The sequence below is a fragment of the Watersipora subatra genome, chromosome 10 (genome assembly GCF_963576615.1).
Source record: "Watersipora subatra chromosome 10, tzWatSuba1.1, whole genome shotgun sequence".
NCBI classification, from domain to species: Eukaryota; Metazoa; Bryozoa; class Gymnolaemata; order Cheilostomatida; family Watersiporidae; genus Watersipora; species Watersipora subatra.
This window is the reverse complement of record NC_088717.1, coordinates 44,587,018-44,605,005: the sequence shown is the minus strand read 5'-3', so window position 1 is coordinate 44,605,005 and position 17,988 is coordinate 44,587,018. Positions and strand designations below refer to the sequence as shown.

General features: G+C 35.1%; 1 protein-coding gene across 1 annotated transcript in view; it reads left to right on the top strand.

Moving 5' to 3' along the window:
* Positions 1-12,832, top strand: part of LOC137405841 (protein phosphatase methylesterase 1-like) — a 34,939-nt gene extending 22,107 nt beyond the window's left edge. The window contains exons 10-13 of the mRNA XM_068092261.1: positions 1,894-1,959; positions 5,034-5,143; positions 7,700-7,767; positions 12,513-12,832. Coding sequence (XP_067948362.1) covers positions 1,894-1,959; positions 5,034-5,143; positions 7,700-7,767; positions 12,513-12,531 — 263 coding nt within the window. The 3' untranslated portion in view covers positions 12,532-12,832. The remainder of the gene's footprint in view (positions 1-1,893; positions 1,960-5,033; positions 5,144-7,699; positions 7,768-12,512) is intronic.
* Positions 12,833-17,988: the final 5,156 nt, after the last annotated feature.

Here is a 17,988-nt window from a genome sequence, read left to right as displayed (position 1 = left end):
CAATAAGGTTGTTTCGTTGGAGACAAAAATTTGATTGGTCTAGCTAGTGTGTAGGCTTCGTAATGAAAAGAAAAATGAAACCCTGTTGATAAGCCGATACATCGGCTTACGTTCTGTACTTCTATTAGCGCGAAAGCCGATACATTGGCATAACTGTAGCAAAAGAGTTAAACATCATGCACTGGAGACTATCTAAGACTATCTAACTGTTTAGCAGATGTCAGTATCATGACACTGTGCCTATCGATTAGATAGTCTTAAATGTGTCCAGTGTATGATGTTTAGTAATCTCCATGACAATTGAAGCAACTACCATGGTGTATTAGAATATTTATTGAGTACTGCAATATTCTGAATTGAAGCACCAGTTTTTTCTGTTATAGTTGTTGCATATGCCAGGCGTAGCCGCAGTTACTGTATATACCCGCATATAAGCTGATTCTAGAGTGCAAAATCGTTTTACCAAGTTAAGGGGTCCGTCGTATACGCGTGTAAATCTGATTGAAAGCAAACGAAATGACATGCTAACTTAATTTCAACAATTACAACTAGAGTCTTTATTAACTCGACTGTATTATTAAAAGTAAACAACAATAATGGTTGCCACTAACATTAACACTTTGACTACCAAATAAAGTTTTTACCAAGGCAACTAAATATTTGGTGAGACTAAATATTTGTCATTGGCTCATATAAGTTGTCATAACATTTGACCGAATTAATTAGCATAAAATTTTACATCGTTCTATGAAAAGGCCACAAATGTGTTGCAGAATGAGTTCGGAAACTTTTTTGCCCTTTTCGTACTATCATGGTTTATACTACAGTGGTTGACAATTTGAGCATGTTCTGAGTTAGATGAGCTATCGCTATAGCTTATAGCATTATTATTACTGTTAAATATAAATACTCACAGTCACTACTACTATAATTGCCCAATAGATAATAATCACCAGAAGTCCATTGATCTACAATTTGTGAAACATACATAGCTGTAATCCGTCTGATCACAACGAAGAAAAAATAGCTACATAAATGTGTTTTTGCAAAGCGAGAATAAGGTCAGCGTTCGATGCAAAGCGTTCTTCCGTTGGTTCAGCGCAAACAGATGATTGTCTCCTCTCGATTAAACTGATACACAATTATATAGGCTAATTATGCAACTACTCACCAATTAGAGACGTTTTGTACTATGCCTGCTAAAGCCGCTCTATTTCTGTAACCTTTGCATTTGTAAGTACATACAGCGTGTTACGATTAAAAGGGTTGGCTTATATGCGACTTTTTATAAATTCCCTGATTTCAGGATTGTTTTTTATTGCTGGTTTACATGTTAGATAGGATTATATGCGGGGATAATCATATTTAGGCTGATCTAATTAAGAAGTCTCCTGGGAAACATGAAGTAAGAATGAAACATGGGTTAAAACGCACCTAAGTAGTTGTAACAGGTGGTTTATGACTAAGTCCATGGTTCTGTAGTTAGAGCTGCTAACAATAACTTCGTCAGCTATTATCAGCTCTTTGTTCGCACCAGTGATATTGCTTGACAAATTTAATAGCAAAGCTTTGATAACTTTAGTGCCTGTTTGATTTGAAGTTCTTTTGGCAAAGCTGGTTGTCTTGACATCCGAGACGTTTGTCTTCTAATCTTCATAATATTTGGTACAGCAAAAAAGAGCATTTTGTCTGTTTTGGTAAGGTTCACGACATTTAGATGTTTCCAGCAAATATACACCTCATATAATAATACTATTAGGACAGTCTCAACGCAACAAACTAAGAGTTCATAAATATATTATTAAAAACTGTCATAGAACAGTAGGAAATGGTTGAGTATTTATGTATCAGTTTTCAGGGGCCATTCACTCTGTAGCCTTGGTTCTTTGACAGGTTGGTTTCAGGGACTATCAGCCAGATTTTTAGATGTAGCAGTTCCTAAAGTCCTGATTCTAGCGGGTAAGCATTCCAGATACTCTTTATAATACTGGCCTTGCTTTGTCAAGTCACGGCAGTGTAACACTTTAAATTCTCCGCTATAAAGATGAGTCGTTATAAAGGCTTTCCATTGTGAAAGAGTTAACCTCGTCAAATATTTCAGGCAACTATTGAAAACCCGACTTTTTTATTGAAGTTCAAATTTGCCGGTGCATCTTGAACATAGTATAGTGATGCAGAATTTTATTACCCTGTTACAAGATGGTTTGGTTTGCAAATATCTATAAGGATCTAATCACTCCTAAAATGTCATAAAAACAGGAAAGTGAAAGAGCACTAGCTATGCATGTACTCCCATGTTCACGATTTTAATTAGCTAGCTTGGGCCATAGCTTGGAGTTATTTCCTCATAGCTCTGAGAATAATTATCATCAGTTGTATTCTATCTATATATATATAGATATATATAGATATATATACATACAATAAAGTATGGGCTAAAAGTCAGCATAAAGTGCTCGATACTAAAGTAGAGCTTACTATAAATTTGGTAAGAAATTTATTAAAATTTGACTAAGCAAAAAATTACTAAAAGTTTCGTATTACACAAAAGGTGTGTAACACTCATCAGATAAAATGCTTAGTGAGGACTATGCTGGACTAAGCTGAAATAAAAGCTCAGGTATTAAAAGCTAGATGGATAAGATCTATTATGTAATGCTATTTCGTAAAAGGTGTTTCTTAGCATGTCTACATGTAGATATTAGTTCACTACGTTTGTTAAGAGTTGCCTTCTCAGGTCTGTAAATGATGAAATATTTTTCTAATGTACATAATTTGCAATTTCCGCTGCTTTTAGAGTATGGCTTGGTTTGTGATAAAATCTTCCAGGCTATGTTGTAGTCAGTGCTGCTTTCTTTGAGTTCCCATATGTGGCTGCTTAGCTTGGTAGAGTAGCGTTTAGAAATGTCCTTGAATGTCGATTTGTGAAGGTTATATCTAGTTTTGAAGCTGTTTTCGGTTAGCCCTATATATGTGGCTGCAGGTTTATTGTTATCGGTGGTAGTTACGCTTGCCTGGTATATCACTGATTTTGCTAGGCAATTGTCTGGTAACGGGCAGGTGTTCTTATTCCTGCAATTGCAGCCAGGATTAGTTGTTTCTTGATGGTTCAGTGATAGTAGCTTCTGATTGTGAGAGTTGATAGCCTGTTTCACATTGTTCATGCAGCTATAGCTTAATTTTATAATATTTCTGTTAAAGATTTTGTGTTGCTTGTGGTCAGTAGAAAATTCTTCATCGATTAATTTAAAGAAAGTTTTCCCGATGTTGGTGTGTACGGTGTTGCTGTAAGGGGGGGGTTATACCAGATTATGTTTCTTTTTCTTTGTCTATGTCTTGCCTTTAGTGGTGTAGCTTTAGATGAAGAGAATTCTAGCTTGTGTTGGTATCCGCTTTTTTCTAAGGCTTCCTGATAAATAGGGGCAGCTTTGCTGAAGGCATTTCCATCCGATGAAATTTCTGAGAGTCTTTTGTTGATTGCCAGTGGTATATTTTTAATGATGTTAGGCGGGTGGTTTGAATCTTTGTGAACATAGGTAATGGTGGTGTTTGGCTTAGTGTAGGGCTTATACTTCCCGTTTTCTAGGTTTAGGGTTACGTCTAGAAAATTTACTATTTTCCTGTTGGCTTCTATTAATATTCTTAGATCATGTGAGCCAAAGATAGCGCACAGGTCTTTCTTGATGTTGTCAACTTGGCGGGGTGTTGCGGTTAAAGCTCTCAGACCATCGTCTCTATATAGTCCAAATTTGTTCTTGTATTTTTTAGATATTTGGTATAATATGTATGCACCTACTAGCTCACATGTTTCAGCACCATCAAAACATCCCATAGTTACATCAAATAGATTTTGGGAAGTTTTCTTACCCCATGGCTGTCCATTATTATACAAGATTGACTTTTTGGTGTGTAGGATTATTGCCTTATCTCTTTCTGTGATGGTGGTCTAACCGAAAACAGCTTCAAAACTAGATATAACCTTCACAAATCGACATTCAAGGACATTTCTAAACGCTACTCTACCGAGCTAAGCAGCCACATATGGGAACTCAAAGAAAGCAGCACTGACTACAACATAGCCTGGAAGATTTTATCACACGCCAAGCCATACTCTAAAAGCAGCGGAAATTGCAAATTATGTACATTAGAAAAATATTTCATCATTTACAGACCTGAGAAGGCAACTCTTAACAAACGTAGGGAACTAATATCTACATGTAGACATGCTAAGAAACACCTTTTACGAAATAGCATTACATAATAGATCTTATCCATCTAGCTTTTAATACCTGAGCTTTTATTTCAGCTTACCAGCTAATGCAGAATCTTGTGTATAGTCCTCACTAAGCATTTTATCTGATGAGTGTTACACACCTTTTGTGTAATACGAAACTTAGTAATTTTTTGCTTAGTCAAATTTTAATAAATTTTTTACCAAATTTATATATATCTATATATACATACTGATTATTTTATAATAAAACTCTGATTATTTTGTTATCTTGCTTGATACTGTCATACTGAATATATAGTGTTTCATAAAATGTTGCTTTCTAAGGGTCTTGAACTTGTGACATTCACTTTATTATTCTGGCAGCCATTCTGATTGATGGAATAATCGTTGCTATAATGAGGGTGGTGTTCTCGAAATTCTCGCACGAGAGAAGCATTACAAGAGCAGGCTGCCAAATCTCCACCCGTTACTTACGACTTATTTAGTGTGAAAAAGCAGGACCTCTAAGCAATACCTGGCTCAAATGGCAATCTTAGAACTTTCAAGTGTAAAATAAATACTGAACAACGTCAGGCTTACTGCTAGTAACTTCTAATCAGGTTTTACAAAACAAAGCAACTTCAATTTTTTCAATCAACAGTTCTCGGTAATTGAACACTTGTTCATATACGTTTAATGTAGTATATTCTGTATGTCCTATGTTCTTTTTGCTATCAAAGTTTTGTTCCAGACTATTCGTTTTCCCCTTTGCAAGTTTAAAACTCAATTTAATAATTTGAATAAAATGACCATTATTCAGGTATAGATAGACTTGACAAAGACCTGGCTGTTGGACAAATGCAGGGAAAATTTCAGATGAATGTGGTGGGCAAGGTGGGACACGCTGTCCACGAGGATGCTCCTGATAAGGTATAATTTACGATATCGATTGTCCTTCTCGCTTGCTATATTGAGAGTTCAGTTATGTTGTTATTGGATGAATCTGAAATTATAACACTCAGCTAGTAACTTGAGCAAAGGTTACTATTTTACTATTGAAGAGTCTTTTCGGTGAATGGATATTGGAAAAGGTTTGAAGTAACAAGAATTATTTAACTTGGTTCTAATTGGTTTTCTGGTATAGATTGTTGACATCGTAAACCTCAAACTGTTAAAAATCTTAATTTCATATAGATTGTATATAAATTCGTGCCTCGGCGGTCTAATGTGACGTGAGTGTTCAGCAGATGTACAGATAAACAGAGAAAATAAGCTTATGCACAATGATAAAGACATACAGTTGACACTCGCATAACGTATACCTCGTATAACGTATACCTCGTATAACGTATACCTCCTATAACGTATACCTCGTATAACGTATACCTCGTATAACGTATACCTCGCATAACGTATACCTCGTATAACGTATACCTCCTATAACGTATACCGTAAATACCGTAAAATATAGGACTATACCGTGTATAGGGTGCAGTGGATATTTGACCCCAAAAACGATGGAAAACCTGTGTAACCTGTGTAACTTTTCTTTATTTTTAATTTTTAGTTAATAAATAGGACGCATCCTATTTTTTGCCCTAAATTTCTATTAGTTTTTATAGAGACGGTGGTGTTTCGTGTAAATTTTCATGAAATCATTCGTCATGTCAAATGATTGGTGGCAGCGATCGGTGCTGATGTTAGACACTTTCCGATGCCGCACAACCAACAATGTTAAATCAAAATTAAAGCGGCGCAATACAGATCTCGTCTTTCTCCCCGGCAGCGTGACCAGTATTCTGCAACCGATGGATGTCATTGCGAATAAGCCATTCAAAGCAGCATTAAAACAAAAATGGGCCGAATGGATAATTAATGGTGAGCATACTTTCACAAAGTACGGCAAACATGAGGAAAGTCGAAAAACCTACGATCTGCCAATGGTGACCATGAGGATAAATACATTATTTTCAGATAGAAATTTTTATAATAAATTTTTGGTATTATGATAAATGCATAATTTTGATAATAACTGTATCCATGGATAAGACGCACCTGGGTTTTTAGGTCAATTTTTTAAGAAAAAAGTGTCTTATACGCGGGTATTTACGGTACCTCATATAATGTAAATTTACATAACGTAAGGAATTTATGGGAAGTTTTTGCTTAGTACTATGTAAAAAATTCTATATAATGTAAAGTGGCAAGTCAATGGAAGTTCTCAAATTCGATTTGAATAACGATAATTTTTCAGTCCTAAAAATATCGCTTTCTTTCGTGCCGCACTTTGGAGAGGAAGTAATGTAAACGGTTGTCTCTATTACCGTATATACACTACCACCTCGGCAGTCTGGTTTGCTGTGAGAGATCATCAGGCAAATGGATAAAGCACACAGAATAAGTATTCAGAAATTATTCAAAAACATGTACTTAAAAGGCGAGCGATTGGTGCAGATGTTAATATACCAAGCTGAATGGCACTCGTCGAGAGGTATCTTTGATCCTAAACTCAAACCCTAACAATAATTAGAGGAATGGACAGACACAAAAACAAATTTTTTTTCTTTGTTTTAGACATGAAATGTTTTAATTATTTTTTCTTTGAAAATGCACACTGCCAAGAAGAAAAATAAGGAAAGTTGATGTAAAGCGAAAGTTTGCACTCCCCTTAATTTATTGTAACCTTTACCTTAATCATTTACCATATAATGATTGAAAGTTATAAAAAGTTGTCCAATACAAACCAATAATACCCCAGTTACTGTACAGTCATTAGATTAAAACATTAAGTCTAGTTTTTCCCCCTTTTGAAGGGCTCAAAGGGGTGAGTTTGGAAAGACCTTGGAACGGATTAGACAATTTACTTGTATTTTACTGTTCGTATAACGTACAATCCCTATAACGTAAAATCCCTATAACGTAAAATCCCTATAACGTAAAATCCCTATAACGTAAAATCCCTATAACGTAATCATTCCAGGAACGGATTATTTATGCTGTGGGAGCATCTACTATACCTGAATATGGTTGATTAGCACAGGTGTTAGAGTGCCAGTCTAGCAAGATTAACGTTGTGAGTTTGAGTGTTATTTATATAGATTGTTTATTTCAACCTTTAACCATGGCAACAGATAAACACGGCTATTACTATAGTAAAGTATTTATGCATTACTCTGTTTCATAAGGCACATATATTATATAGATTAGAATTACCTCAATGTAATGGCAACCAAGCTCGGTTGGTGAATGCTTGATGAAATTGCCTTCCGTTATAATTGGCTTGTAGGTTTCTATTACCAGAGGCAGCAGTTGTTGCTCTGTTATCATCAGCCTTGCAGTCTGAAACTTTAAAACAAGTTAGAGGTTTGACATTGAATTCCCGTGTTACGCTGACCAATTTGATGATCTCAGGCTAAAACCATTCTAAAGTTCATGTTAGTAATTAGTCACCATAAGCTTGTTTCATAGTTTTTTTCTTTTTTCAAGGTCGCTGATGTCGTAGCCACATTTCTAGTGCGGAACAAGTTTACTGAACCATTAGAAAATTTTCACAGGTAAGACAGATGAATGTCATTAAAGTTTAGCTTAGAGGTTTCTATGAAAAAAACAACCAGTGGGCTTTCTGGTCAAAAAAATCGTTTTGTATTGTTTTTAAAGCTTTTTATTTTTACCAAAGTATGTTAGTAATTAGTCATCTGTTGATGTAAATTGAAAATTGTTAGTTTTTCAACGTAAGAGAGTAAACAAACTTGTTTTTATGGCATTAATAATAAAAATTATTATGTAAGTTCTGTTACTGTGGTATCATGAATAACAACGCGAGGAAGGGCTATTTCCTCTTGCATGTTTCTATTTATTTCGGTGCACAAAGTGATAGTGCACGTTCGATCATTCAATCAAAGTTGCATGATTTTATTTGTATCTATTAATTTTTTTGCATGTTTTAATCAATCAGGCGATGCATTTTATGATATGTAAAGTAACTGGGCTACTACCGCCCTTAACTTACTTGGCTGTCTTAGTTTGTTTTAGCTACAAGCTATAGGGAGTTTTCAGTAGGAGGCAGATTAAGTCTTTATGAAAGGCTGGTTCACACTATGTCGTCGCGTGACATCGTTTTCTTCTTGGCGCTCATCGTAATAAATCGGCATTGGTGCCACAATATTTTGGTAATAAGCCTCAAGTCATATTAAGTCACTTGGACTTGAGAGTTAAAATTGGAAAATTAAGTGATTATAATTTAGAATAGCCAAAAAACCATGTAAGGCTTGAATCGGTTATAGTTTGTTCATTCGGAAATCTTGTCAGTAAATGGAAAGAACAACAAAGGAATCTACTACAGTAGTTACTCTAGGTACAGCTTGTATTGCAGCAGTATTCACGTATATAATGTAAGGATGCAGGACCTCTGTGTGTCAATGTTAAATTTCTCATCTCTATTTATTTAGTTATAATTGAACCACACCTACATCTCTCACTATGAGTAAGAGCCTCGTACTATCTACAAGTTCTCAGTCTAACTTTCTGGAACTCGTACATATATAGTTTGTTGTGTGATACTGCAATTAGCTTCAAGCATATTTAACATTTTCAAAAGTATATGCATTAATTTGCACTTTCATTCTGAGATAAATTAGCCAATATTTCTTTAATGGTTATGGTGAATTGTGCTCAAAATAGACATATCATGGTAAATGTTGCATATCACTTTACATACCATCATGATATCTAAAATACAAGTTTGCTATCAAGTAACGAAAGCTTGTTCTATTGTAAACAATACTAACTATAATATATATCGTAAAACCTCTAATTGAATGCCACCTCTATTTGAATGCCACCTCTATTTGACTGCCACTATGAGAGAAGGGTTGAAAAATAGAGCTCTACCCTCTATTTGAACGCCACCTCCATTTGACCGCCACTTTGACAATATTTGATCTTTATGAACCCGTAATATCAAGTGATCAGTAGAAGTGTCCACAAAATCGTATTAATAATGAATCGGTTACATTAGTAACAATCAATTCTCTCGTTGTCCAACTCCGAAGCTTTTCACTAGTTGTTGAAAAAATGCGTGAAAACATCACCATAGAAATTATCAATAACAGTCTCAGGCTAATGGTAGTTCCATGTTTACCGCGGTCTCAATACTTGGAAGTATTTGTGCGTATATAAAACAGTTTACATGGGTAGATGAACTTTGAAAGCAATGCCATAGAAATAATTACTAACTGTCTCAGGCTAATAGTAGTTTTTTGTTTAACGCGGTCTTAGTACTTCGAAGAACATGCATAAAAAACGGTTTGCAAGTTTTGAGCCAAAGGTTACGTTTAGCGAGCAAACTTACGCGTTGCATCTGTGCTAAATGCAGCGCGTGAAAGTTTTGCTCTGCCAAAAAATTGTTTGGACGCTAATATCGACTAGTTTAGCAGTGCAGAAAAAGAGTTGAGGCCAGAAGATATTGTTGAAGGTATTGGACAACTAGAATATGTTCGTTCCATTCAAAGCAACAATCAAAACACAGCTATCCGAGCGCACGATAGAAATATTTGTGTTTTAAAAACGTTAATGTTTGTTTCTGCATTTAATATAAGTAGGTTTGTTTGGTTCAATTATTTCACTTGTTCATGAATATATATTTGTATCATTTGATAGATTATCATTATATAGCCTATGAATATGCAGATTTATAGCATATTATTTAATAGCATCCTTGCGACAATCTTAACACAGCTTACAATGTATCGATGCTCATAATTCCACATTTATTGTACATAAAAACCTAGTTTTGGCTGCAAACTGTAGCAAACATATCAATGAGTGCAATGCGCTTTTATGCAACATCGTTAAATATAAATATAAAATAAAAGTATGTCTTCAAATTTACAATGAAATAAAAATTGAAAATGCCAACATATCAGATGCTGATTTGTAAAAATAGCAAACTCTGCGATTAAAAGGTATTCTATTATGCCTTAGTGTGACAGTTTGTATTGTGGTTTCACAATTAACCAAAACTAGGTTCAGAAGCCTGTATTCACAACTGGTAGCCTTGTAACTGTAATTTCGATTTGCCTGTATACAGTGTCTTGTAATTTTGTGTGACCTTATGGGGAAACTGTGCAAAAGTTTAAAAACGGGATAAATTCCAAATTACTGTAAAACCTCTAATTGAACACCACTTCTATTTGAACAACACATCTTTTTGACCACCACCATGAGAGAAGGGTTGAAAAGTAGGGTGCCACCCTCTATTTAAGCACCACCTCCATTTGACCGCCTTTTTGGCAATCTTTGATTTTTATGAACCCATAATATCAAGCGACTAGTTGAAAAGAATCTGCAAAATCGTATTAATAATTGATCATTTACATCAATAATAATCAATACTCGTGTTGTTCAACTCCAAAGCTTTTCGCTTTTTTTTGTTAAAACTTTGAAAGCAACTATAGAAATAATTAATTACTGTCTCAGTCAGGCTAACAGTAGTTCCATGTTTACCTCGGTCGTGGTACTTCGGAGTACATGTATATAAAAAACGGAACACACTTATGATGGTAGATTAACGACTAGTTTTAGGATCAAGGTTACGAGTAGTGAGGAAAACTTTAACGTGTTGCATTTGTGCTAAATGCAACCCGTGAAAGTTTTGCTCGGCCAAAAAATTGTTTGGACGCTAATATCGACTAGTTTAGTAGTGCAGAAGAAGAGTTGAGGTCAGAAGACATTGTAAAAGGTGTTGGACAACCTGAAGATGTTCATTCCATCGAAAGCAAAAATCAGAATGCAGCTATCCAAGCAAACGATGGAAACATTTTTGGTTTTAAAATGGTAATTTTTGTTTTTGCATGCAATATAAGTATGATTTGTTTATGTGATTTGTTTATGAATATATATTTGTAGTATTTGATGGATTATTTTTATATAACTTATAAATTTGCAGAATTATAACGTGTTATTTAATAGCATCGTGGTAATCTGATCATACAATTGATTGACGCTCGTATCTTCTCTTCTGTTGCAGATAAAAAGCTAGTTTTGGCTGCAAACTGTAGCAAACATATCATTGAGTGCAATGAGCTTTTATGCAACAATGTTAAATATAGATACAAAATAAAAATATGTCTCAAATTTAGAATGAAAAAAATTGAAGGCTCCAACAAATTGCAAAAGCAACACACAGGCTATAATATCATCTCGGGTTAATTGCGAGCAATAGATATCAATTGGTAGAAATATTTCTCGGTTTCTCGATGCATATTTATTAAGAGATCTTTAATAAGTTGGAGGTAAGTTAGCAGATTTATTGCATCCAAAAGGTTTAATATCGCTTTACCGGTAAAAGAGGACAAAACATAGGCAACATTCGCCTCACCCCGAAAATGGCTAAATTTATCTTCCCAAAATTCTGACAAACCATTTGAAAATACAAAGCCGGCCTCTATTTGAACGTCACCTCCAATTGACCGCCGCTATAGAGGAAGGGTTGAAAAATAGAGTTTCATCGTGCTCAATTAGAGGTTTTACAGTATGTAAATTTGTATGTAAGGTTTACTTGACTGCGCAAGCGGCTGAAATATCTTTGTTACATGGAATGTTTTACCTCTGTTAGTCCTAATTGTGTACACCTACTATTCCTAGTTGTGTACACCTACTATCCCTTGTTGTGTACACCTACTATTCCTTGTTGTGTACACCTAAAATTCCTTGTTGTGTACAAATACAATTCCTTGTTGTGTACACCTACTATTCCTTGTTATGTCTACTTACTATTTACTGTTGTGTATCCCTACTGTTCTTCATTTTGTACACTTACAATTCCTTGTTGTGTACACCTACTATTACTGGTTGTGTACATCTACTATTCTTTGTTATGTAAATCTACTATTCCTTTTTGTGTTAGCTATCGTAAGAATTTGTGTTTTTTTCCTTGTCATTCATGTTTTGCCCTAATTGTTTTGAAATATCGTAAAACATCAATCAGTCCGATTTGTGAATGCTTAAAAATATATAGTCTCCTGCATTGGGAGCAGTCACTCCTAACGTTGATGTTCACCTATCAGTATCTCGATGTTGCCATGGACTACTTCAGTTGCAACTTTCGTACCTCATGTTTCCACTTGTCAATGATAATATTCAAAGTTGTCATCTATCTTTTCATCAATATGACTCCCTTTTGTGTTTATTGTCTTCATTCAAATTATTATGATCCGACTATGTCATCGTATATCATCATCACCTGCATGTTGGCAAATCTGATAACTCCTGTAAACTCTTTCCTTCACCATTATTGTAGACAATTTCCTTCCTGTTGACGAGGCTGTGCTATGATATACCAAAGTCCCGCAGAACAGTCTATCACACCTCATGGCATGCAAGAGAAGGTAGTTGACCGTCCATAACTAGATCCACCTAGACTACCTGTCAACCTCTGACTATTGTCAACAGAGTTTCTATCTATCATGCTAGTCAGTCACTAAAAGTCTTCTAACCTCCAGGCATCAATTTTTCTTAATCAGATGTTCCGGGTGGTTGTTACATTATAATTAAATCTTTATTTATCTCAAAAGTCTCATGTATATGTGATTATTTTGCTCCTAAAAATACACTTTGATCAATCAATCATTTCTTGTTACTGATCATTGCAGTCGCTTTCAAGGTCATTGAAAGTTGGTCAGCTATGGCCAAACGCCACTTCAAGGTCTATCGCGCCTTTTCAGACGGTCAAAACTGTAGCAGCATAATACCAAAACAATAAGTTTTGTTCTCTGCAAATAAGATTTACCTTCATCAGTTTCTCCAAGCCCTTGTCTAGAACTTATTTTTTGTTGATGGTTATATGTGTGTGCATTGATTAGCTTATGCTGAAATATCTCATGGGTGCCAACACATTACTAAAATCTTTAAAATAATGTTTAATATTTTGATACTTTAGTCATAAATTATTATGTACTAGTATGCTGGTAGGTCCGTGTGCAGTGGGAAATGGTCGTGTGTAATAAGTATGTTCACAATTATTCCATGATGCTGTAAGGTGGTCCATCTGGTAGTGTGTATGGCTGCAAATCTGGATATCTAAGTCAATTTGTGTGTGGTGTTTCTCCTAATGCTCTTAGCTTGGCTACAGACGGAAGGACGGACAAACACAGCTCATATTATAGTAAAGATTGTCTGGAGGCACACTGGATTGTCTGTGTTTTTGGTTTAAAACCTGTTCCTGTCTATTATCTTCCACATCCTTTTATCGTGAAAAATATAAAGGTGTTTTCTTGTTTTTCGCTTACTAACCAAAGAGTAATCTGGTTGTCATATAATGCTAAGATGGTAAAAAAAATTTTTCAATAGTTTAATGCTCTTACGCTGCCAATTTTAGCCAAATTCGGACATTTTGTCTCCACTCAACTGCTTGCTGCATTATGTCATATACTCTGACATTGCAAATTCAATTAGAGAAAATTGCTTGAATGTTTTCAATCTGATATGCCAGCCTCGTGTTTTCGGAAACATTTTAGGAAACTCTGAAATGGTATCTTACTCTGGATGTCTTTTTAACCAATCTGCAATAGATTATAGTTATATTTTCACAAAGAGTTTTTCATAAAGTGTGTGTAACGAAGCCGCGGGGTTTCACTCTCAACGCTCATCACCAAGGGCTCGACGAAAAAAGCATGTTTCAGGGGTGTTTTTTGGTGGCCAGACACTCTAGAGTGTTTTCATAAAAAAGGGTATGTTTTTTAGCTTGGCGCAGTGAATAGGAGCCAAACCTGTCTCATTGAGTTCCACACAGCGGAAAGGGGTATTCATGAGCAAAATAGGGGACATCAGTCTGTGGTGATGAAGTGATAAGGAGTAGTTTTTTATTAATGTGTAAGTCAGTGGAAAGGGTGCATTTTATAACATCTCAGACTAGCCCTTGTAGATGAATAGAAGAGAGTGGGAACAAAGTTATGAATCTAAAACTACATGAAGTTTTTTAAAACAACTTAGTCTGCTGAATGGTTCGAAATATCAGATAGTCTTATTCGATGTTAATCTGTTGGTGTTGACTGTACTTGCGGATGTAAAGCTTTCCAGAAATATACCTTCTGATGAAATCATTCAAGTTGCTTATTGTTTTGTGTGTGTGCGTGCATGTGTGTGATATTACAGACGTTGGTGCAATTTTATGCTTGTGACATCGTTATTTGTTTATATTGTATAATTTCGGTCAGCGGCAATAATGTCATCTAACGTGCATACGTAATGCTTATTAAATGGACATTGATGTAAAATGAGTGTTTTGTGTGCTGCCATAGACACAGTCAACAAGCAATCATAACTCTTTGGTTCACTAGAGCATCTATTAATTGATGTTCATTGCTCAGATTGCTTTGAAATAGGTTTTAGCTCATAATATAAAAGAAGTATGAACTATGGTATCGGCTCAATGAACTCAAAAATAGTTTAAGCAAACTCAACCTTGTGTGAATAGAGGGAGCAGTATACTAATAGGCAGCTCACAATTACCTCTCTCAGGCACACAGTTTTCACACACCACTTGCCAGGCCCGATCTCGACCTCAGCAAGCCAATGTGACCAACCCATCTACTATTAAATTATCAGGTAGTCCCATGCCTCTTTATAATAAACTAGCTGAATGTATGGGTAATAAAATAATTACCCAATGAATTTGAGTAACATAAGCTAGTAAAGCTAGTAACTTGCTATACCAAGAGCCATGTCCTACATCTGGAGACAGCTTGCAATGTTACGTTTTCCGTAATGATCAAATAATGATCCGTATAATAATCACACAAATGTAAGCTTCAAGCGTGCTAGTATTCTCACAAGTGCTGCTTTAGTAAGTGCGAATTACTATGCAGTAGTATGACAAGGACAGTGTAGTGAGTTAGCTAGGTTGTCTGCAGACCTGGAGGATCTGCCTTTAAATCTTTATCGCTATAGGACACGTGAGCAACGGTCAATACAGATTTATATATATAGACTAGTACTCTGGCTGTCTAGCGAGCCATGATAAATCATCAAGGTAATATCTAATTTCACAATTATTTAAAAAGGTAGGAAGGTGATGGATTGGTGCAGGTGGTAGAATGACAATCTACCATGCCAATAGTTGTGCGTTCACATCTTGTTGAAAGCAAGTTTTTCTAATCTCTACGCGTTGCTTCAGATGAACAAACGCGACTTTTATTTTAGTGAATACTAATCGAATGCAAGGCGTTGAACTGGTATTAAAAAGCAGCTTATAAACAGTGGCAGGTAATGTAGTTGCCACTGGCTAATTTGAGTAAGCTAGTGTTGCTTGCTCGTATCATATCCATGAGAGCAAGCTTAAGTGATATTGCGTAACGCAGAGTCACTATGGGTATTTTAATCCACATAATGACTCGTATCGCTCACTGAATCCATTGCATGCCGCCTAGTTTAAGGTTTGACTTAAAGGTTGACTTGCAACAAAATTCACATTACAGTTATTTGGTATCAAAAGGTTTACCATGCCTTACTCTGTTGTGTTGTAGGTGCCAAATATGTGGGAATGTGATTACAAGCTCTTTAAAGCTGAAAAACGAAAAGATGTGTATCTTTTGTATCTATATGTGTAAACTTAGAGATTTACACATATAGATGAGTCATTTTTGTGATATTTTTCATTCAAGCAAAGCAACTTGTAACACATGTGAGTTAGAGGTTAAATAAACTATGCATGTAGCATTTAATATAAACAATATTATAAAAACAGACAAATGGTTGGTGGACAGAAATAAACCTGGCCTTGTCTGGCAGTCATTTATCATATAACACAGAATGATACAGAATAAAATTTAAACCCTTTTACGTGTATCCAAAAATAGCTTTCGTAATTGAGTTAAACTAAAATTTTATTAGCAGTGAATGCTTGATAGTCGTGTTATTATTATTCAGCTTTTCCATAATGAAATCACAATAGAGAAGAAAACACTTTGCTGACTTTAAATGCTGCCTATTCTTTGTTGCATAGCGACGAGTAATGCCACATTTGGTCTTTGTTTATGTGTGGCTACTGAGCATCCGGCTGACCTGCCAGGGTTTGTGATGTTATGAAATCCACTGTCAATGGCCTGTTGATTAGCATAGAGCTCTTAAAGCACTTGCACCTTTTGCTTTTAGATTGAAATATTACCAAAGATCAATTTCCATGCTAATCTCATATGGTAGATTGAGGAAACTTTGGTTTACATAAGCCTATTCCTGTGAAGTTATGGTAATGGCTCTGCTACTAAACTACATAACAGAAAATAAGGGAACTCCTAGGACAGAAGGCTTTAATTTACCTTTTTGCTATTTGACTGTCTGTGTTAAAGCAAAGAGTACTTTCATAACTCGTAATAAACCCTTAAACCTGTGCTTCAGCAAAAGAAGTTTTGTAATAATATAATAAACTTCAGGAGATGATAATTATGCCATTTAAAGACCAACAGCAAACCAAAATTGAGCGCTAACAGCAAAAGGCCTCTTAATGAACAGCTACATAAAAATTAAAATTATAGATTTATATATATAAATATATATATACATAAATACCGTATATATACATATTACATATATATATGTATTTATAATTTTATATACATGTATATATAAAATGTATTAAAAACTGTAAACTTTAAAAAAATTTTGAACTGTTTACTACTTTCACGATTGTTACCATTTATCAGGTAAAACTGAAATGATCTGGAGTTCATGCGACTGTATGCAACAACATATCAAGTAGCTTAAAGATTAAAGCCAACAATACATAATACTATAATTTGTTTATGTGACAGCATTGCAAATCAAGTTTTTATTGGAATGTCTGCACTTAGACACAAGCTCGTTTTGTGAGCTAATATATATACATGTACTTATATATGCATATACAGTGAAACTCGGATAACTCAAACTTCAAGGGACCGAGCAAAAGTGTTCGAATTATCAGAGTGTTCAAGTTATCAGAGCACTGCCACAAGTCCATGTATTTACTTATTTACTAGTAGATACATGAACATATACAAACTATAATATAAATCAAAAGCACAAATGGCTTGTTTCAAATTAAATGCTTCTAATGTAAAGTTTGAAACGTTTTTATCAAAAAGTATAGAGATTTTTCTATCACTTGAGATTGGTTTGTTGTTTGAGGTGATGTTATTGCCAGGACGTTTTTTAGATTGACATTGGCAAAACTTGATCGTTGCTGAAATGCTCAAAAGAAAAGACATCTTTTTCTTTTCAGCGTTTTACCCACGATCAATTTTGCCGATCTTTCTTGAAGTTTATGCAAAGATTCCTTTACTTTACCTGGCATTCGTTAAGAGCAACACTCCGAGGCAGTTCAATTAAAAGTTTTACGAGGTTTTACGGTACATTGTATATCACTAACGTTTTTTGAATGGATACTTATTGAATGTACACGCGCATTCTGTGTTTAGGTCAAACGATGAATAGTTTTTTTTAGCTAAGACAACGTATAGGTTTAATTACTTACAACAATTTTTAAGACGTTTTAAACATTCAACATTCCGACGTTGATTCAACACGGAATCAACGTCGGAAAACTATTCATCACGGGCTAGCCGGGTCACGCACTCAAGGAGTTTCGCCATGCAAATACAAAACCAAAACATCATGCTGTTTTTGTTTTGTATGTGCGTGGCGAAAATCCTTGCGCCCGTGACCCGGCTAGCCCGTGCTATTCATCGTATAGCAGTATAAATCAAATTTCACCAAACCTTTAGAACAGTCGTTGATAAAAA